Source organism: Doryrhamphus excisus, linkage group LG7 (assembly GCF_037039965.1).
Source record: "Doryrhamphus excisus strain RoL-2023G ecotype Guam linkage group LG7, RoL_Dexc_Guam_v1.1, whole genome shotgun sequence".
NCBI classification, from domain to species: domain Eukaryota; kingdom Metazoa; phylum Chordata; class Actinopteri; order Syngnathiformes; family Syngnathidae; genus Doryrhamphus; species Doryrhamphus excisus.
The window spans coordinates 18,686,747-18,710,527 of record NC_136363.1 but is presented as its reverse complement, the minus strand read 5'-3'; the positions used below and the strand labels follow the sequence as shown (position 1 = coordinate 18,710,527).

Genomic DNA, 23,781 nt, shown 5'->3' with positions numbered 1-23,781 from the left:
CCAATCAGCGCCTTGCTTCCTGTCTTAACACCTGTTTCTAAACCCTCCACTTCCTCGTTCCCCCTCCTCCTGTGTCAATGCACTAACCTTCCCTTAATGAAGTTTTAATGACGTCCTTACCCTCCCGTCTATCCCACCTGTGTCTCAACCTCATCACCTTGTCCTTGTTATGCATTCACATTGCGTTAGTTAGTCCTTGGCGCAGGGGTCTCAAACTTAATTTACCCGGGGGCCACTGGAGTTAAGGTCTGGGTGAGGCTGGGCCGCATCAGGTTTTCAAAATAAAAACGCATTTATTAAAAACTATATTAAAATGCTATATCCTACACTTTTTCAGTTCTTTGGTTACGGTTTTCCACAAAAAAAGCTCTGATAAAACATTTCACTGTTCTTAATTCATCTTAATTGTTATTTTTCTACACAAAATAAGGTGAAAAAAAGAAATAAACAAATCACAAATAAAGAAAATAAATGAATCAGAATCAAATAAATTAAAGTAATAAAACAGCGAATAGGCTGCACGGCGGTCGAGTGTCCAAATTGTCCATAGGTATGAATGTGAGTGTGAATGGTTGTTTGTCTATATGTGCCCTGTGATTGGCTGGCAACCAGTCCAGGGCGTACCCCGCCTCTCGCCCGAAGACAGCTGGGATAGGCTCCCCCCGCGACCCTCGTGAGGAAAAAGCGGTAGAAAATGAATGAATGAATGATTGTATATAACAGTATAGTGTATAAAAATATTGTATATACCAATATAACAGTCACTAAAGTAATCATACAGCAACTTCACACTCAAATATACAAACATGTACTAATATGAATATTAAAAAAAACAACTCCTTTAAAGTTTTCCCATACTGTATTGCATCTGAGCAATGCATTCATTGGGGTGCTGCAATGACGTCAGCCCCTCTCTGGGCTCCTCAACTACTGGCACCATGTAAAAAAATTAATAAATACAACATATAAAAATACAAATATACAAATAAAATAAAATACAAATAAAAATACATTAACTGTTGGCTGCACGGCGGACAAGTGGTTAGCGCACAGGCCTCACAGGTAGGAGACCTGAGTTTAATTCCACCCTCGGCCATCTCTGTGTGGAGTTTGCATGTTCTCCCCGTGCATGCGTCGGTTTTCTCCGGGTACTCTGGTTTCCTCTCACATTCCAAAAACATGCTAGGTTGCTAATTATGCTAATATGCTAATTGGCAACTCCAAATTGTCCATAGGTATGAATGTGAGTGTGAATGGTTGTTTGTCTATATGTACCCTGTGATTGGCTGGCTGGCGGCCAGTCCAGGGTGTACCTCGCCTCTTGCCCGAAGACAGCCGGGATAGGCTCCAGCACCCCCTCAGCAAATAAGAAAGGCCGCATTTGGTCCACGGGCCGTGAGTTTGAGACCTTTTCTTCTTGCTTCTTTTTTTTGCTTTTCCTTCTTACTTAGGGAATCAATAGCAGAATGTGGCTGATAAGAGGTCACGTCAACCCATTCACATTCTTGATTTAAAAAAAAAAATCCTTATCGGTAATGAGTATGGATTATATAAAGTGTATTGACTCCGTATTCAATGCACATGCTTACCTTGTTTGTCAGTGTACACAGACGCACTTCACGTCCAAACATTATGAATCCATTACAAGCTCGGCGAGGATGTTAATTAACACCGGGTTGACGGGATGAATAATGTCAATAATGGCTCTTACCTTGCCCTGCTCACCCCTCCTCTATCTCTGTATCAGCCAACCCCCCCCCCCTCTCCCCCTCTTTCTTGGCGTCTTTCGTTCTCGTACTCGCTGTCCTTCTCGCTCCTCGTCTGGAACGACACTCAATGGAGCGCATTGTGAATGGACACAAATTAAACAAGTACATTGATAAACAAAGATATTTACTCTCTGTGACATTGTCATTGACATTAATATACACATGTTTTTTTTTGCATTTATTGTTTCTGAAAGGTGGCTGTGGTCAACCCCACCAATGGAAAAAATGTGGAACTTCTATAATAGTACGTCATTGAAAGGTTTGTATCCCTTCCCAATCTCCCCCTCAGCTGTATATACGTATGTGTAAACCACCGGGGAAAATCTTTTTAACGTTTCAGCATTTATGTGCAAAATATGACTTTGTATTCGGTTTCACACATGATGAAGAGGATGTCAAATCAATGAATGCAGTACACAAAGTACACAACTCTTTTTTTAGGACAGAAATAAGTGTCGGGGGTTTCCAGTGAATCTAACTTTTGTGATTATAATTCATTATAGCATTTTTTCATTATATTTGTAATATAGGGTTATTTTTTATTTTATTTTATTTTTATTTTTTTTTGCATAGATGCAGCATGTGAGTACAGTGACAGCATCCTTTCATCCAGCTACTTGAACTAATGATTCCCCCTTGGGCTTCAACACACTCAGTGTGTGGATACGTGCTATTGATGCCGCAACATCGCAAATGAACTGCAAGATACTAGACGGACTAGAAATTGTTGTTTATAATGGCAGGAGAGGCTGGATGAAAACATTTTTAATTACATTTTTTTTAGCACGCTCCATTTAGAGTGAAATGTTGTCTCACATCAGTGGAATATGATGCTAGGTACAAAAATTATGTTTTTAAGTAAGCAATAACAAGGGAGTGTATGATTGTGTCTCAGTATTCACGTTCAGGTCTGATTTATGTAGTCAAGCGCATGCGCAAACGCTGACACTGTGTGTCCACATGCTTGTTTCTCTCTCCGTGGCGCACAAGCAAGCGAAGTGGAGGATAAAAGCGCAGACATGCAAAGAATAAGCGCACTGAGGAGCGCAAAACGTAGGGACGGGGAGGGTGGGGGGGCGGAGACGCATTGTGACACCTGCGTTTTTTTTTTTTCGCCTCCGTGCGTAAAAGTCTGACTTAAGACACAACCGTGCGTTTTTTTTACTTCCCGATGGGTTGAGTGCGCGCACTCAAAAAAGTCCCACTCCCCCTGGGTGGTTCGGTTCGGTTCCAAACTTGGCGGCATGATCGATTCCAACGTGAGTCTGAGCTGCGCACACTGTCCCGAGGGAGGAACCACCGCCACGGGTAAATACGAGGAGGTCTCCGGCTCCCTGCCGCCTCCATCCCTCACCCCCACCGGGCACCTGGTGGTGGCGGTGTGCCTGGGCTTCATCGGGACTCTGGGGTTCCTTTGCAACTTTGTGGTGCTGGCCATGTTCCTCCGGTACCGGGCTCTCCGCACGCCTATGAACCTCCTTCTGGTGAGCATCTCCGCCAGTGACCTTCTGGTGTGCGTACTGGGGACCCCCTTCAGTTTTGCAGCCAGCATTCAGGGACGCTGGCTGATTGGACGGGCGGGCTGCGTCTGGTACGGCTTCGTGAATGCCTGTTTGGGTGAGTCCTCGTCACTTTTATCACCTCTCACGTGTTCATGATCATAAAACGCAGTTATTGTATTATTATTATTATTATTATTATTATGACTATGGTGCGTTCATGTTTGGCTCAGTTAAAACGCACTTTAGTACCTTTTGTACTGCCTTGTTTGGCCACGATCATGCGCAACAAAACAAGTCTCAGTTCTTCTGTGGTTGTGTTCACATGAGCTCTATACCGTGCGCTCTTTAAAGTATATTTTAGAAGCTTTTGGTGAAATCTAAGTTAGTAATTACAGTCGAATAATAAAATAAACAACATATTTAACGCAGCATATAGCATTAATTTTGGAATATTTCAGTTCCATCATGTAAAAAGTTACTTTATGAATGATGTCCTTTTTAGTGTGAAACCAAAATTTGTTAGCAAACACCTGTATGCATCCTGCTACTGGTACAGTTTATAAAAAAATGGTAGTTTAATTACACTTTTTGGGTACGAATGATCATGTGATTACCCATGCAAATCAAAGTGCAAAGGGAAGTGTAGGAGTTATGATGATGATGATAGCGGGTTTGAAATGACTTCACTTCCTGTCCGCCTCTCTTAGAGGTACCCTGAGGATAGCATTTATAATAATACACATTATTTAGACATTATTTGGAGTGTAAAGATAACTATAGGGGTGCTATTTCATGTGTAGAGGGCTCTAATAATGTTAAAAAAATGTATTTAGAGGGTTGTAACCAGGTTTTCTAACTATGAAAATAGGATTACTCCATCATGGAAGTACACTGATACACTGAGTGTGATACACAAGGGTTCGATTCCCTTGCTCAATCCCTGACATATTTTTTTTTCTGGAATTAGTCATGTTCCTTTGTCCTTTTTTCCTCTTATTGACTGATTGTCGGCAGTATTGATTAGAAAGGAAGCCAGCTGGGAAAAAATGGAAGCAGAAGATTGTTTGATTGCCTAGCAGGGCGTGGGGGGGGTTGTACTGTAGTATTGACGTCAACTGGATGGGCTATTGTTACCATGTACGGTGCAGGAACTCAAACCCCGGCTTTCATTTCGACTCTTTCTTCAAGTAGGAATCTTTTTTTTTTCCCAATACTGCATTTGACCTTCGAGAGCCAACATGGCCCATTTGGTAGCGGGCTAATGAGACCCTGTACACTGCAATTAGTGAAGGCTAGCAATCAAGCCTCAATGGGTCCTTTTCACCAAAACGTCTTCCGGTTCTTGCCTCTTCCCTCATTGCAGTAATTGCTCACTCAAGCAGTCGGCCATCATGTCGCTCGACTGCAGGGTGCCGCAAACGCCTCAAAATACACAACTTTCATTTCAACGGTTCACTCCAGTGTGGTGGCATTGCTAAATGGGATGTACGAATGTTCTTACACCAAAAGACGCATTTTTAAGCTGTCAAAGCAACAGATGGCGCTACAATATAAAGGCCTAGAGGTGTGTACATGCCAGTAAGCATTTAAAATGTGCTTTATTTGCAAAGCAGATGCTTGAGGGCGGGGCATAATTATCGTAATGACGACAAGATAACAAAGTATCCATACCACAATATCATTTATCATCTTAATTGTGTATTGTGACACCCCAAGTCATTCCAACAGAATAATTATTTAAAATTTAATTAAAAAAAAAATATAATAATACATCATAATATTAATTATGACTTTTTAAATAATTTTTAATTTTTTTCCTTGTTAATATAATTATTATTTATAGAAAATAACAAGGAATCAAGCAAAAAAGTCCTGTATCATGTAATACAGTATGAAATAATATACTATATTAATTTAAAAAAGACACAAAATAAAATGTTCATATAATTTGTAAAAATATAAATTTACACAAACTATCTTTAATTTTTTTTTAAATTTTGAATATTTATAGAAAATAACAAGAAATCAAGCAAAACAAGTCCTGTATCATATAATACATATGAAGTAATATATTCATTTAAAAAAGACACAAAATAAAATGTTTATATAATTTTTAAAAATAAAAGTTTATTCAAATTGAATATTATTTATAGAAAATAATAAGGAATCAAGCAAAAAAAAGTCCTGTATCATATAATACAGTATGAAATAATATATTAATTTTAAAAAGACACAAAATAAAATGTTAATATATTTTTTTAAATTTCAATGTCTACAAACTATCTTTAATTTTTAAAAATTTTGAATATTATTTATAGAAAATAACAAGGAATCAAGAAAAAAAGTCCTGTATCTTATAATACAGTATGAAGTATTATATTAATTTTAAAAAGAAAAAATTAAATATTTATATAATTTTTAAAAATCTAAATTATCTAAACTATCATTATTTTTATTTTTTTTATTTTGAAAGCATACTTCAAAATAAATAGTTTTTTTTAAACACACATGTTCATGTGTGCATCAAATGCAGCAGCATCAGCCTTAATCCTGTTATGCACTTAAAAACAAGGACAACTCCTGAGTGACCTCAAACAGGGTCCATGTCCAAAACCAGAATCAAGTGACCCGCTAATTGAGTAGCACCAAGAAAGTGGTTGTCAGTGTTGCTGCATGTGATGCAGATAAGGCCTTTCGGAAGAAAACCAGCAACAGACACTCAGCCATGATCTGGCTTTCTGCTGACTCAGCAGCGGGGGGGGACGCTTCATTTTGCCACCAGGAAGAATCTGACTTTTTAGATTGGAGGAGGCCATTAAAATGGGCCATGTTTGATTTCATGCCAACATGGAGGACACAAGCGCTCCCTTAAGGCCATACACAAAACTGGAGGTCATTAGTACAAGTTGGAGGCTATTCCTTTAAAAAAAAAAAAAAAAATTCAACTAGCATGACACTACTGGACTTTTATTACCTTAGGTAAAAATTGGAACATTCTAAATACCGGTTTTAACATGATTAGAGCCCCATAGACCTGAAATAACACCCCTATAGTCACCTTTACAGACGTTATAGACATAAATACCGTATTTTCTGGACTATAAGTTGCTCTGGAGTATAAGTCTAATGCTAGCTTAGCCTGTTAAGCATAAGTGTTAGGAAAAAGCATACATAAGTCACATTTTTTGCGGGTAATTTATTTTACAAACTTGACCAAAACAGACATTATTTCCTCTTGGAAGGCAAGTTTTAGCAATAAAAAAATATAGAACAGGTAAGATATGCTAGCACAATGGTTATTCAGCTAACAAAAAATAAACATGAACAGAAACTTTATGTAATATAAATATTTTTTTAATTTATAAGTCACTCTGGAGTATAAGTCGCAGGAACAGCCAACCTATGAAAAAAAAGTGCGACTTATAGTCCGGAAAATACGGTAATAGACTAGAAACAATATCACAATGAAACAATACTGACACCTAGTGACCAGTGTAGAATACTACATACATTTAAATACGTCTTCTGGATGCCTTATATTTTTGTTTTAATTTTGTTTATATTTAGAAATGCTTAATTTCGACTAGAAATAAGTGAAATATGCTTAAATATTATAGGCTGTAAATAAGCAGTATTATTCATTTAAGTGCAAAGTAATGAGGGATTACTGTATTATAAACAAAAACATAACTTCATCTTGGAGTAAACTGCCTGCCCAGCATGCCTTGCAGCACTTTTTTTGTAAACATGTATGCCGATATCGTTCATCTCTCAATTTCCAATACCAATAATAATAATAATAATAATGAAAATAGGAATACTCCATCATGGAAGTTCACTGATACACTGACCGTGACAAACAAGGGTTCGATTCCCTTGCTCAATTCCTTATAAACAAAAACATAACTTCATCTTGGAGTCAACTTGGAGTGCTTCTGCCTGCCCAGCATGCCTTGCAGCACTTTTTTTGTAAACATATATGCCGATATCGTATACTAATACACATTATTTAGACATTATTTGGAGTGTAAAGATAACTATAGGGGTGCTATTTCATGTGTAGAGGGCTCTAATAATGTTAAAAAATGTATTTAGAGGGTTGTAACCAGGTTTTCTAACTATGAAAATAGGAATACTCTATCATGGAAGTTCACTGATACACTGATGGTGATAAACAAGGGTTCGATTCCCTTGCTCAATCCCTGACATTTTTCTGGAATTGGTCATATTCCTTTGTCCTTTTTTCCTCTCTTTTCTTATTGACTGATTGTCGGCAGTATTGATTAGAAATTTCCAATACCGATATTGCATTTTTATGCTGATATCGGATATCTTTAATAAATACGGTATGAAACGTCCCAATATTTTTTCTAATTGATTTTGTCCTACGTCCCCGTCTCTCCTCAGGCATCGTGTCCCTCATATCCTTGGCCGTCCTGTCCTACGAGCGCTACTGCACCATGATGGTGCCCAACATGGCCGACGGCAGAGACTTCCGCCCGGCGGTGGTCGGTATCTGCTTCTCGTGGTTCTACTCGGCGGCGTGGACCGTTCCCCCTCTGCTGGGCTGGAGCCGCTACGGGCCAGAGGGTCCCGGCACCACGTGTTCGGTGGACTGGCACACGCAGACCACCAACAACGTCTCCTACGTGGTGTGCCTGTTTGTTTTCTGCCTGGTGCTGCCTTTCGGGGTCATCGTGTTCTCGTATGGCAAGCTGCTGAACGCCATCAGACAGGTGAGAGTTCTAAGTGGTGTTCGAAGGGCTTTGAAAAAAATGACCTTTCTTATGAAAATGGAAAAACCTTGGTTGTAAGCATGTGCATATGAATCTTTACTTTTCAATAGGAATATGACAAATACAGCCGTGCACATTAAAATTCAAGGTTAGCATTATTAGCATGACACCCTTTATCCGGTGATGTTTTTAAAGGCTGTTGGCCATGAAAAAACTACAAGAAGCACAAATTAATTAGCATTTTACTGTTAGCTAGCTTTAGACGCTAACTAGCTAGCTGCATTTTTCATTGTCACTTACCATAAAATTCCATAAAAGTTATTTTATTGTTTTTGCTAACTTTTTTTGTCAAATTATGCTAACAAAAAAAAACATGGTAGCCATTTTCTGTTTTCTGTTCACACTTTTTTAGAGGTCGCGTTGTGTTAGATGCTAACCAGCTAGCTGCATTTTTCATTGTCATTTACCATAGAATTCCATTAAAATTATTTTATTGTTTTTGTTAACAGTTTATGCTAACAAAAAAAAAGATATGGTAGCCGTTTTCTGTTCACTATTTTTTGGGAGTCGCGTTGTGTTAAACGCTAACCAGCTAGCTGCATTTTTCATTATTTACCATAAAATTATTTTATTGTTTTTGCTAACTTTTTTTTTATCAGTTTATGCTAACAAAAAAAATATGGTAGCCATTTTTTGTTTTCTGTTCACACTTTTTTAGAGGTCGCGTTGTGTTAGACGCTAACTAGCTAGCTGCATTTTTCATTGTCACGTACCATAAAATTCCATAAAAGTTATTTTATTGTTTTTGCTAACTTTTTTATCATTTTATGCTAACAAAAAAAGATATGGTAGCCATTTTCTGTTTTCTGTTCACACTTTTTTTTAGAGGTAGCGTTGTGTTAGACGCTAACCAGGTAGCTGCATTTTTCATTGTCATTTACCATAAAATTCCATAAAAGTTATTTTATTGTTTTTGCTAACTTTTTTTGTCAAATTATGCTAACAAAAAAAAACATGGTAGCCATTTTCTGTTTTCTGTTCACGCTTTTTTAGAGGTCGCGTTGTGTTAGATGCTAACCAGCTAGCTGCATTTTTCATTGTCATTTACCATAAAATTCCATCAAAATTATTTTATTGTTTTTGCTAACTTTTTTTATCAGTTTATGCTAACAAAAAAAAAATATGGTAGCCATTTTCTGTTTTCTGTTCACACTTTTTTAGAGGTCGTGTTGTGTTAGACGCTAACCAGCGAGCTGCATTTTTCATTATTTACCATAAAATTATTTTATTGTTTTTACTAACTTTTTTTATCAGTTTATGCTAACAAAAAAAGATATGGTAGCCATTTTCTGTTTTCTGTTCACACTTTTTTAGAGGTCGCGTTGTGTTAGACGCTAACTAGCTAGCTGCATTTTTCATTGTCACGTACCATAAAATTCCATAAAAGTTATTTTATTGTTTTTGCTAACTTTTTTTTATCAGTTTATGCTAACAAAAAAAAGATATGGTAGCCATTTTCTGTTTTCTGTTCACACTTTTTTTTAGAGGTAGCGTTGTGTTAGACGCTAACCAGCTAGCTGCATTTTTCATTGTCATTTACCATAAAATTCCATCAAAATTATTTTATTGTTTTTGCTAACTTTTTTTATCAGTTTATGCTAACAAAAAAAAATATGGTAGCCATTTTCTGTTTTCTGTTCACACTTTTTTAGAGGTCGCGTTGTGTTAGACGCTAACCAGCTAGCTGCATTTTTCATTGTCATTTACCGTAAAATTCCATAAAAATTATTTTATTGTTTTTGCTAACTTTTTTTTGTCAAATTATGCTAACAAAAAAAGGGAGGTACGGTAGCCATTTTCTGTTTTCTTTTCAAACTTTTTTAGAGGTCGAGTTGTGTTAGCGAGACATGCTAATCCCTGCCGGCTAATCTTCTGTTGATTTCACAAATAATGTTTACATTTGAGGTATGGGTCGAGGCGGATCAGGAAGGCTTTTGCGGTCTCACCAACAAAACGTAAACACAAGTAGTTTTGTATTTTGCGCCACTTTTAGCCATGATTGATATGCGATAACGTGAGAAAATTATTACCAACCAAAAAAACGCAAAACAGGCTACACATTTAAAAATAAAGCCTAGGCTATAACCTAGCATGATGTTGCTGTTAAATGTTAGCACAGTAGCTCATAATAATTTAATTTTCTGGCTCATGTGCCTTTTTTACTGTGGGTTTCTCCCATGACCGCGACACTCTACTTTATTCATTGATTACCTTTTTAAAGAAAGCTGCATTGGGAGAATTCAAAGAAAGACATCCCTGGTTACCATGACAACAAATAAATGTGATATCAAGTTATTAATCCCTTTTGTCAGATTGTATAATTAAAATAGCCGCAGGCTAACGTTGACGTATTAATGTGACCAAAGGTTGCTTGAGCCTGCGGTCACGCAAAGTAGCTATAATGGAGTAGAACATTAATCAAGAACATTTCCTCGTCATCTACATCAAATTAATTTGTCAAAGATTATTTTTTTCCTCGCACTAAAAGTATTTTCTTTGGAAATACTTGTCTGTTCTTGTTAAAGGGGTACACTATTATGCTAATTTTGTTGATTTTCCTTGGATTTCCAAAATGATCTTTTTTAATGTATTCCACTCATGACCCGCCTCCGGACACGCCCACTTCACTGTGATTGGTCCAACTCAGCTTGTACATCTCAGGGCTCAGGGGTCACTTCCAAATGATGAATTATCTGAAACTTTGGTAAGGTTCAACACAATAATACAACATTTTAATAACATTTATATGTCAGAACAGCATCATAGGTCTCCTAAAAGATAGTCACGTTTAAAAATAAAAAAATAATAACAAAATTTAAACCAGTCTATAAGTGTATTACAAAGTGAAAATGTGATTGAACAACACTGGCAGATATAGCGATTTTGTTAGCTTTTGTAGTTTTACCATCCTTTTGGAAATATGTGCATTTGTATATTTTTACTAATAATTATTACATTTAATTCTGTTTATAATAATTATTAATACTATTAGTAATTCTATCAATAAAATATTGTTGTCGCAGTCCTAAATAAGCTAGCGCACCCAAGCTAATGTTGACGATATAATCTATAGTCAAATGTGTTAGCATCACATTAGCTTGACAATGGCGTAAAAGGTTAAGAAATACACATGACAACAGCAGCATGACCGGATATTATTAAGAATAATGCTATTAGCCTGGTATTTAAAGCGTACTTCTACATATTTATGCATTATACACGCTTCTACAACATTAGCAGGGTTTAACGCTGCTGCTTTGTGTGGGTTTTAGCATTAGCCTAGTTGTATGTTTACCTTTGGAGGGGAAAGATAATCTCAAGTTTACATAACATGGCATTTTGCGTGTGTTGTAATATGTAATTTTTTTTACTCAGTATTTGCATAACTCATTTGCAAGCTGCTTACTATACTACTACTACTACTACTACTACTACTACTATTCATATAAAGAAATACCGTGTGTGTGTGTGTGTTGTATTATGAAATTTTTTTTACTCAGTAGTATTTGGATAACTCATTTGCAAGCTGCTTACCATACTACTACTAATACTACTACTACTACTAATAATAATAATAATTATTATAATAATAATACAGATAAATAAATACATTCATATAAAGAAATACCATGTGTGTTGTATTATGTAATTTTTTTTTTACTCAGTAGTATTTGGATAACTCTTTAGCAAGCTGCTTACCATACTACTACTACTACTACTACTACTACTAATAATTATAATAATAATAATAATACAGATAAATAAATACATTCATATAAAGAAATACCGTGTGTGTGTGTGTGTGTTGTATTATGTAATTTTTTTTACTCAGTAGTATTTAGATAACTCATTAGCAAGCTGCTTACCATACTACTACTAATAATAATAATAATAATAATTAGAATAATAATAATACAGATAAATAAATACATTCATATAAAGAAATACCATGAATTACACTACATACAACATTTTTTAAATTAGAAATTTTATTTTAAAAATATTTTTAATATTAGTTATTTGGATAATATTTTGTAAAATAAACACAAAAAACTAAAATAAAAATAACTTAAAATAAACACAAATATAAAAAGTAAAAAATTACTGCATTTATTTAATTTTTCCACATTTTTAAAGCCATATTTAAAGAATTACTGTTTTTAATAAAGTATTATTCATATAAGAATAAATTAAATATGAATATTTTTTTTACCATTTAGTTCTATTTAGTCTATTTAGTCAATTTCTTGTGGTTATAAAGTTTGTGCGTGAGCTTAAAAAAAAAAGGGTTCCCAGCAGAAGAAGTTGTTGAGTTTTGAAAAATGAAAAATGCAGCTAGCTGGTTAGCGTCTAACACAACGCGACCTCTAAAAAAGTGTGAACAGAAAACAGAAAATGGCTACCATATCTTTTTTTTGTTAGCATAATTTGACAAAAAAAAAGTTAGCAAAAACAATAAAATAATTTTGATGGAATTTTATGGTAAATGACAATGAAAAATGCAGCTAGCTGGTTAGCGTCTAACACAACGCAACCTTTAAAAAAATGTGAACAGAAAACAGAAAATGGCTACCATATCTTTTTTTTGTTAGCATAATTTGACAAAAAAAAAGTTAGCAAAAACAATAAAATAATTTTGATGGAATTTTATGGTAAATGACAATGAAAAATGCAGCTAGCTGGTTACCGTCTAACACAACGCGACCTCTAAAAAAAAGTGTGACTGGAAAGGTCAACTTCTGTATGACGCTGATCCTTCTTCCCTGATCACGATTGACAGCCCAGACAAAGATTCCCTACTAATTTAGCGCTTAGTCTTTCTTTGCCGCACCTTCTGTTTTGATTTGATTGGAAAGTCCGCGTATTTCCTGTCCGGAATAAAAGTTTGCGTCGGTGAATAAACACATGACAGGTGTTGGATGAAGGGGTGATTAGCTCCATTAAGCTGTCCCTTCGCTCGTTATCTGCTTATTTTAATCGCTGAAAGCTGTTGATTTACCCGGCCTGTTACTGCCGTCGCCACGACGACCGAGCCACACACACACACACACACACACAGACCGGTCCGTGCGTCATTTCAAGACAACGCACCGATTCTGATGTTAATGCTGTGATTCAATCAATTCAGTCCGTTTTTTTTTTTTTGACATTTTTCGCTCCATCAGAGCCGACCTTGATATATTCCGATGAAAACCTCCAGCTGGTGCAGCACCTGTCGTTTTTTATTTTTTTTTTGTGTGCTTCAAGTCGATTATCCTCCGAGTCGGGAACATATTAGCTGCAGTGAAGTGATCCATGCATAAATCCAGGCTTCATAAATCAACACAATCTTAGCCTCTGATTTCCCAATTGGAATATTTAATTTAGAATGGTAGGATTGTTTTCACTGCCGCTTCTTCTTCTTCTTCTTCTTCTTCTTCTTCTTCTTATCTGTCCATCTGATGATCCCGCTGCCCTGACTGGAATCGATGATTGTCACCGTTTCATGCGGTATATTGGCATCCTGCCCCGATTTAAGTGAGCGACTGGAACGGAATGCTCGTAAACAAATTAACCGGAGTGGCAACTGAATCCATATGGAAAACATTGAGGCCATGTAAGGTCTTGGTAGCTTAAGTCCTTCTGGCTATCATCTCTACTAATGGATCCATAATGCATATTGTCCGAGTCTAAGCTTAACAGACGTTTGATCATGTCAGCTAACAAGCTAAGTTAAAATGTTAGTGTAGTCTTAGCACTGTGGCTCACACAGCTATGCTAGTGTCGCTAACATTTTGTCTCGATATATGGCATCAATTTTGGTAGTTAATTATGCATTCATTTTCTTCCGCTTATCCTCACAAGGGTGGCGGGGGTGCTGGAGCCTATCCCAGCTGTCTTCGGGCAAGAGGCGGGGCCAGCCAATCACAGGGCACATTTAGTGTAGTAAATACATCTGCATCTTCTACTTTTGATGATGTGTGTCTTTATTTGAGGAGCCCAGAGAGGGGCTAACGTCATTGCAGCACCCCAATGAATACGTTGCTCAGATGCAATACAGTATGGGAAAACTTTAAATGGTGGAAGGTGGAATTGAACTCGGGTCTCCTACCTGTCAGACCTGCGTGCTAGCCACTAGTTAATTAATTAATTATGAATAATAACATTTAAAAATGTAATTTACATTTTTTTAATAATAATTTTTTTAGGAATATTTTATGGGTCAAATATATTTTGGGGGAATATTGTTAAATTAAAAAAAATTAAAAATCTAGTATTATTATGATAATACCAGGATTAATTAATTAATTAATTAATCAACCCCTCATTTAGTAGGATTCCTAATTTATAAATTAAATATTCTTGTAGTTAAAGCACTGAAAACCTGTTTAGAGCCCTACAGACATTCAGTAACACCCCTATAGTACACATAATAACAAAAAAAAGCAATTTAAGACATATATGTTGCTATAAAAGTGTAGTTTGTGTTTTTATTAGAGTTGATTGTATCTGCTGTGGGACAACAATGATAAAGTCTAGTGCTGGTGTGTCACACCGAGACACATTACTGACACCTAGTGACCAAAGTAGAATACTACACATCATTCACAGTGTCTTTGAATGTCCGGCCTAGTAAAGAATATCTGATATCTACTGAATAAAACATAAAAGACTGTTTTCTTGTAGGTACGCAGCGCCAGTTCGGTGGCGACGCGGAGACGAGAGCAGCGCGTGCTGGTGATGGTGGTCACCATGGTGGTGTGCTATCTGGTTTGCTGGTTACCCTACGGCGTGGTGGCACTGCTGGCCACCTTCGGCCCCAAGGATCTCCTGACTCCGGAGGCGAGCATCATGCCGTCGTTGCTGGCGAAGTCGTCCACGGTGGTCAACCCCTTCATCTACATCTTCATGAATAAACAGGTGGGCTTGACGGCGAATTATTGGTACTGTTTTATGGAATATGTACCTGGAGAAAACCTACCCATGCACGGGGGAGATCGGTCAAACACTAAAAATGGGAATAAATTGGACTTGTACATATTTCAATGTCCTCATCAGGCTGCCCCGCCCCGTCCCCTGTCCCCCCCAGTATGTACAATCCACATTCTTCACACAGAACCTGGAACTTGAATGCTCAATTAACACTCCAGCATTAATTAGCATCACCACCCAGGAGTGTCATTCTATTTTAATCAATTCCAAAGAATTCCAACCGCGGCCTTATGTTTTATCGTTATCCTGCATGTACAGGAAGTGTAGAAGAAGTATAGAAGTTAACAGAACCGAGGCAAACCAAACGGCACCAAAGGGAAGATGATTTAGATGAAAGGAAAAGCCGCGGTGACCTTTTCGTCCTGGCACATTCAAACACTTGATTATTTAATCTCTTTGTATCTTCCTCGCCTTTTGGCTTGTTCCCCTTTTCCTGTGAGAGAGACGCTGATAATAAAAAAAAAAAAAAAAAAAAAAGCCCCTCACGACTGTGTGGCGCTTTCAGTCTTCAGTTCCTCCCAGCCCATTAATATGGCCATCGTGTGTTGAGGCGAGTTGAAGACTTAAATTGCCGCGCAGGCCGTCCACAGACGACGTTACCACCTGACCGACATGGTGGGAATGGTGTTTCCAATAAATTGTCACGGTGCTTCGTGAGCAGAAAACAAGTCACCAGACCGGGGACATGTGGAACAGTGGAAAAGCGTCCGGCCCGTTTGTGATCAGACGTTAGATCACGGATGCTATTTTATTCACAGTTACATCATAATAATAATAATAATACTGGATTTTTAACATTTTTTTAATTTAACAATATTCCCCCAAAATATATTTGACCCATAAAATATGCCTAAAAATGTTATAATTAAAATTATTATTAATTAAAATTAATATTATTAAAATTAATTGTATGGCCTTAACTGACATTTTTTAATGTTATTATTCATAATTTTGTATAAATATAAATATTATTTATTATTGTATTTTTGTGGAATGTATATAATAAATATTAATAAATATATAATAAAAATAATAAAAAATAAAAATTAATAAATATTATTTTGGTTTGTTTGGCGGCCATGTCGTAAAATTTAATGTAAAAAAAAATGTTATACAATATAAATTTCTAAATAATATGATAATAGTGCTCGGTGTGTTGTCTGCTCAAGCAAATAACCACAGCATCAGATCAACAAACATGCGGCTGTAGGCAACCTCCTGATTGTAGTGTAAATAGCAATAATAAATTCTTGGGGGACTTTTGCATTTGGTAGTTGCTCCACATGATTTCAAATATACCTAAATAAATATTAAAATATATTAAAACAATATTATTAATATTAAAAAATAATATATTTTACATATATTTTTGTCTGTTTGATGTTTATTAATAAATTAATTGACTTGCCAAACAAACAATTAATGTAGCAAAATATGATAATATAAGAATAAATTATTGGGGGACTTTTGCATTTGGTAGTTGCTCCACATTATTTCAAATATACCTAAATAAATATTAAAATATATTAAAACAATATTATTAATATTAAAAATAATATATTTTACACATATTTTTTGTTTGTTTGATGTTTATTAATAGATTAATTAACTTGCCAAACATTAAACAATGAATGTAGCAAAATATGATAATTTAATAATTTATTAAATAGACGTTCTGGTGTATTTATCAATTATGTAGATGTTAATATTTAACCGATAATATTTTATTACATATTTGAGGCATGGGACACACTGGAGTGGTCGCCAGTCAATGGCAGATTTGACATTTTTATTATGATTTTTATGTATTATGAATGAAAACAGTACTTTCACTACTGTATCTGTTGTTGTTGTTGTTGTTGTTTCCTGGACGTGTGTACTTCAGAAAGTACTGTTTACTGTACGGCACCCTGGGGAAATGTAGTAGACTTGAAGTATACGTGTGGAATGGGAGAGTATACTAAGTAAACTACGTTTATCCAAGGCTGCTGTCCATCCTTCCGACGTGGAAACACCTCAAGTGGAAATTTATGTTATAAAAACACAAATAAAGTATGTTATTACTAATTTAATGTGTGTGTGTGTGTGTAGTTCTACCGCTGTTTCAGGGCCTTCCTCAGTTGCTCCGCCCCTGAGCGAGGCGCCACCCTCAAAACATTTTCCAGAATAACCAAAACCCTCCGTACCGTCCAACCGGAGAGGAATCTCCACGTGTCCGTTAATGCACCTTCCACGGCGCAGCCCACTCCGGACTCCATCCACGGGTCCTTCAAGGGAGCCAATGAGGCGTCCAACCTAAACTATCCCCTGCGTAAAGTGACTCTGGTGGCCCATTACCAGGAATGACAGAACTGACTGACTGATTCCTGTTCATATTCCGTGTAAGCATGTTTATCATCATCATCATCATCACAGGTGTTTCCTTAATAACGCTCTCGTATGAACTTCCTGTTCACTGAAAGCTTGAAATGTAATAAACTTTAGTTGGTTGGTGTACTTTTTGTGTACAGATCATTGACATCGACTCCCGAATCGGAGTTACTTTGAGTCATTCATTGAACGGTTCACTTGAGTCACTGTTGTCTGACTCTAGTGAACAAATGAATCAAATCATCTGAGTAGTGTGGTGTTTCCTGTGAGTCAGTGAATCAATCCAGCCGAATCGTCTGCGTCTGAAAGTGTTTCTGGTGAGTCCACTCACACCAGTTATTGAACCAAACGAATCAGTGCCGTTCGCTGTCTTTCCAGTGACTCCACTGACTTGAGTCGGTGAACCGATTCAAATGAATCATTTGAAATCAGCTGTGTTTCTGTCAGTTTAATTGATTCGTCAGGATCATCTGAGTCTGCAATGTTTCTGCTGGATCTGTTGACTCGAGTGATTGAACCAATTCAAATGAATCATCAGAATCTGCAGTGTTTCCGGTGAGTATAATGACTTTACTCGCTGAATCAATTCAAATGAATCGTCTGAGTCCACTGTATAGTCAGCTCATTTGAGTCAATGAGCAATTCAGTTTCCAGTGAGTCATCTTACTGGAGTCAGTGAACCAATTCAAATGAATCATCAGAGTCTGCAGTGTTTCCGGTGAGTCACAACAACTTTACTCAATGAATCGATTCAAATGAATCGTCTGAGTCCACTGTATAGTCAGCTCATTTGAGTCAATTATCAATTCAGTTTCCAGTGAGTCCTCCTTTTACTGGAGTCAGTGAACCAATTCAAATGAATCATCAGAGTCTGGAGTGTTTCCGGTGAGTCACAACAACTTTACTCAATGAATCGATTCAAACGAATCAGTGGGAGTCCATTGTATTTGTGTTGAGTCAGCTTATACTCGAGTCAGTGAACCAATTCAAATGAATCATGAAGTAAACAATGAGTTCAGGTTTAGCTTCAGATGTTTGCTAACAAACAGCTAAGATATTAGCATGTGGGCTAGCTTGTGAGCATCATATGCTAAGAAAGGACGAAATGTATTTGCAACCAAATCATCTTTTAGTCTGAAATCTCCAATGTGAAAATGTTGCTGATGAAGCCACTTTTTATTAAAGGGGATCTATTATGATTTTTCCATTTTTCTGACCTATAAATGTAGTTAGAATGTTGGATTCTCGTGTTAAGCGATGCCAAAGTTTCAGATAATGAGGTTTGGGTGTTTTGGAAGTGAGCCCTGAAAGACGTTTGGGATGGCTGAAAACGCTCCGTTTCGAAAGGTGTGGTAAAACTGTTCCTTTGTGATGTCACAGAGGGGTGGAGTTCCTTAACTCCATGCATCTAAAACTATCATTTTTTTCTCATGACAATATAAGTAAATATAAATATTTTACATACAATAAAAATAAAATAAAATAAAATAAAATAAAATAAAATAAAATAAAATAAAATAAAATAAAATAAAATAAAATAAAATTAAATTAAATTAAATTAAATTAAATTAAATTAAATTAAATTAAATTAAATTAAATTAAAAAAATGAAAATATGAAAACGTTGCAATCAACCCTCAAAAATATAAAAGTTTTTTTGGGGGTTGATTGCAACTTTTTTCTCTTATTGCTATTTTTTCTATTTTTTCAAATTTTTTTCTAGTTTTCTTGTTAAATTATATTTTCTGAATATGCCTTGGGCTGCAAAAGGCCACGGGGCACACTTTGGACACCCCTGCTTTAGCTTCAAGACAATACCAATTGACAGAGAAAAACATACTCGAGCAAACAGAGACAAGGAAAAATAAAGAAGAACGGAACCGACATAACACATTTAATTCATCATCATTATCGCAAAGTAGTACGTTGGGGTCATATGTGCTGAAAAACGTATTGTTCTCCTCGTAGAACATATTGGAGGATGTGAGAAAAGCCTAATTATGTCGCTGAAAAGGCGCCAAATGCAAACGATTAGATGTGCTATTTATAGAAAGCAAATGATGAAATACCGACACATCTGAGAGAGAGAGAGGGAGTTTGGTACTTTATTGATTCACAGAAGCGCTAATCTTGCATTTCCTCACAGCCTTCTTCTTCCAATGTGAAAGGGAATTTTAAAAAGCTTCCTTTTGATGCTGCTGACCCTTTTTGTACAAAGTAAAAATTGCATACATTCCGTAATAAAAGTTTAGAGACACTTTAGCTAGGACACCAGGGTTCAATTCCACCCTCGGCCATCTCTGTGTGGAGTTTGCATGTTCTCCCCGTGCATGCGTGGGTTTTAATTGGTGACTTGAAATTGTCCATAGGTATGAATTTGAGTGTGAATGGTTGTTTGTCTATATGTGCCCTGTGATTGGCTGGCGACCAGTCCAGGGTGTACCCCGCCTCTTGCACACCCCGCGACCCTCATGAGGAAAAGCGGTAGAAAATGAATGAATGTAAATGTGACTATAGGGGTGTTATTTCATTTCTAGAGAGCTCTAGTGTTAAAAATTGCATTTAGATGGTCATGTACAGGTTATTTATGTGATCTATTTATGTAAATATTATATTTCTAAATAAGGAATCCCATAGTTCCATATTGTAGAAACATCACTACACTTTTTTTTTAAAGTTTGCCCATTATTCACAATCCTTATGTGAAACATGAACACATATTTATTTACTTTTTCTGTGCATTATAACACAATAAAACAAGTTAATATGAGCTAGCTTACAATGCTGTCATTGGCATACACCTATTTCGACTATGAAGCCCTCTAAAAAGTTTTTTTATATACATGCAGTGATGATTAATTCATTCATTCATTCATTTTCTACCGCTTTTTCCTCATGAGGGTCGCGGGGGTGCTGGAGCCTATCCCAGCTGTCTTTGGGCGAGAGGACTGGTCACTGGTCGCCAGCCAATCACAGGGCACATATAGACAAACAACCATTCACACTCACATACCTATGGATAATTTGGAGTCGCCAATTATTTTGGAATGTGGGAGGAAACCGGAGTACCCGGAGAAAACCCACACATGCACGGGAAGAACATGCAAATTCCACACCGAGATGGCCGAGGGAGGGTGGAATTGAACCCTGGTCTCCTAGCTGTGAGGTCTGCGCACTAACCACTAGAGAACCGTGCCGCCTGCAGTGATGATAACATGTAATATTTGCAGTATCTTGCCGTATTTTGATGATTTCATACACTAAAATAAGTTCAGTTAGTTCCCTTTTATAAAATTTGCCATTTTTCTATTGGATGTTTGAATGTTGAATGTTATACTATACTATATATATACTCCCATTATACTATATATATACTCCCATTACTCTTTTTCAGCACATCTTTCATCCTCACGTTTCATGTCATCCAATCATCATCATCATCATCATCACGTTCCCGCACATGGTATAGTTTTCTTGTCAGCTCCATGCAATCTCCTTGACAGAAAAAACAGGACAATTGCAGGGACGATTACAACGTGGAGACAAAAAACAGGTCTTATTTTTCTTTACAGATCAGTTAGCTTTTAAGTGCACTGTCATGAATGCTGATGCTTCGGGAGCAAATGATTTCAGACGCAGAAAGAGGCATGATGGGATTGATAAATGTTTTTTTTAAAAGGAGCTGTTTGAGTGTTTTAAATTCTCAATTGTGTGGCCTTGCTATCATCATTCAGGGGCATCTTTTTAACACACACACACACACACTTGAGGCCTGGCTTCAATGTAGCACTGTATGTTCATCCACATTATTCGGACAGACTTAGTCATGCTCCACTTTCGGGGTCATTCCTGATTTAATTTCCCCAAGTGTTATAATTACATTTGGTACAGAGAAGCGCTAAATGGAGCAAGTTTGGATGCACTAAAACTAATACACACGCCGGCCGGGATTTAAAACAAGATTAATATTTAATCAGACGCAACTGGACGTGGCGTGGCGTGATGGATGACGGCTCGCGGCCAAGGATGGCGAGATAAACACCGCTCATCGCCAAGACGACGCAACAAAGTAGAAAGGGCGAGGGTGAGCTCATCTATCACACCAAGGTTGCCATGTTCCCTGTCTCCATAGCGACCGTTTCCACCACCTCGCCCCGGAGCTGACACCCGGGCAGTGTGGGCCCCTGCGCGGTCTTGTTCATTAGCTGACATTCTTATGTTAATTTGTTATGAAACGAGGTTGTGTGGTCGCTTGTCTCTGAGCGACACTGCTTGGCTGTGATAAGACCTCCGCCTTGTCCCATAACTCCTTTTTGTCCTTGATAAAACTTTCATTGTTGAATAAATATACACAATGAGCAAATTTGTATGCAGAAGTGACACTGAGAACAACACTAAACACTAAGGACTTCAGAACTGACGTGAAACACTGAGGTATCTAGCAAAACTGCCCAGAAACACTGCAAAATAATGCTATTGTCGCACTTCCTGTTGATGTCCCAATACTTTTGCCCGTGTAAGTCAAATATTTTATTTTATTTTGTGTTTATTCTTATTTTATTAATAATAATATAATAATTTATTATTATTAATAATAATAAATAAAGTAATATTGTTTTATTAAATTAACGTAGTTTTGTTTGGCCCTCCTCATTTCCCTCCAAAATATTTCACCATCTTAAGGTCCCGCCTCTTCCTCCCGTGTCAGCCAATCAGGCCAAATCTCAAATGTTTTTCGTAGTTGCTTTTTTTAATGCCGTTACGCGCCATATTATAGTACTGTCCAACAATAGAGGTCGATATAAAATAGATTCAAATTTAAAATTGGGCTTTATCCAGCCTTCACATCACATCAAGCTCAAGAAAAGGTCAGTCAGACAAGATTCGTCAGCAGATTTTTGGGAGAGAAAGATGAAAACTTGGCCGTCTGCCTGCAGGATTATACCCACTGATGGTCCACAATGTTAATGTATTATCTTGCCAATTAGCCATTCTTTGTGTCCATTCGCTTATTAGCAACATGACTTTGCCGTGCTCTTCATTCCTTACTTCTTTTTTTTGACATTAGTCTCACTTTCTCCTTACGTGTTCAGAGGTAAGAGTTTGCTAACAAATACCAGCTAGTATTTTAATGGAGTGACAAGCTAGTGCTACTCAACTTAACGGAAAAGAAGTATTTGAAAACATTTTGAATAACAAAATATAATTATTCTCTCAATTAGACATGTTTGAAAAATATCGATATTTCTGTTAAGAACGGTATCAAAAACAATTGTATATTTCATATCTATATATATTTGAGTCGGAGGTCTCGTGTTTCAAGATGGCGCCGCCCAGGTGCGAGCTAGCTAAGGCAGCTCCGTATTTTCCCGCGGTGTTTTTCGTGTTTAAATTGTGCTTTTTTTCGTACTTTTATTGTTTTCTTATGTCACAGTGACCCCTTAAGCGAATTTACAGCTATGGGTGTTCATGTTGTTACGTTTGTAACTTGACTCTTGCTACGTAGTTAACACTCGGGAGTAGCTGTTAGCATGGAGCTCCTCGGAGAGGCTGCGTAGCGGGAGTGAACAGCGAAAAAGACGGAATCAAACATCTTCAGCGTCTGTCGTCATGGGGAACGTGAGATGGAAGCGATAACCCGGCTGCAGAGAGACTATGGTGAGTTTGGAATGATTGTACTGAAGATTGAACATTAAATTTAACATTTTGTATATTTAGCTAAAGAAGGGAATACAAAATATCGCGATGTGATTAAAGAAGGGACTACAAAATATCGCGATATGTATCATATTGATAAATATTAATATTCAACCACATCACCCAGGCCTAATTAACTTAAAAAACACTTCAAAACAGTCAGTGCCTCACGTCACTCCTGTATATTTACTGTTTTAAAAAATAAAATCATACTCTTGTCCGACTCTTAAGCTGGAACGGCATGAATGGACTCCAGCTGAGGTGTGACTCACAAAGCCACCAACCTTGTGTCAACCAGCAGGCTTCCGAGCCTCGGGTTCCTGGTCCTGTGCTCATGTCAATTAGTACAAACACATGGGGCAAAAGCCGAGGCGGAAGCAGGAAGTGTAAAGCGTCGTAATAAGAAGAAGAGAAGAAAGGGGACAAACAGCCCGACCAGGGGGTGCCGTATGAAACCCTGTGGCGAGATTACGTGCCTATGAATCACCACGTCCGTGTGTGTGTGTGTGTGTGTAGATGACATGGTCAGTTGTTGACGTCCGCAAAGGACCAAACCAAACCCAGTACATGACCTTTCCTGAGCAAGACATGCTCATTAGTTGTCCAGTAAATCCTAACATTACCACACTGTTATGACACACCATGTCATAAAAGCAATCATCTTCTCGCCCTGAAA

At 37.0% G+C, this 23,781-nt stretch overlaps 1 protein-coding gene across 1 annotated transcript; it reads left to right on the top strand.

Moving 5' to 3' along the window:
- Positions 1 to 2,912: 2,912 nt before the first annotated feature.
- On the top strand, positions 2,913 to 17,475 carry tmtopsb (teleost multiple tissue opsin b). Its single transcript, XM_058060138.2, has 4 exons — positions 2,913 to 3,386; positions 7,679 to 8,007; positions 14,734 to 14,967; positions 17,131 to 17,475. Exons 1-4 carry the CDS (start codon positions 3,014 to 3,016, stop codon positions 17,383 to 17,385), a joined length of 1,191 nt encoding a protein of 396 aa, XP_057916121.2. The 5' UTR covers positions 2,913 to 3,013; the 3' UTR covers positions 17,386 to 17,475.
- The last annotated feature ends 6,306 nt before the right edge of the window (positions 17,476 to 23,781 follow it).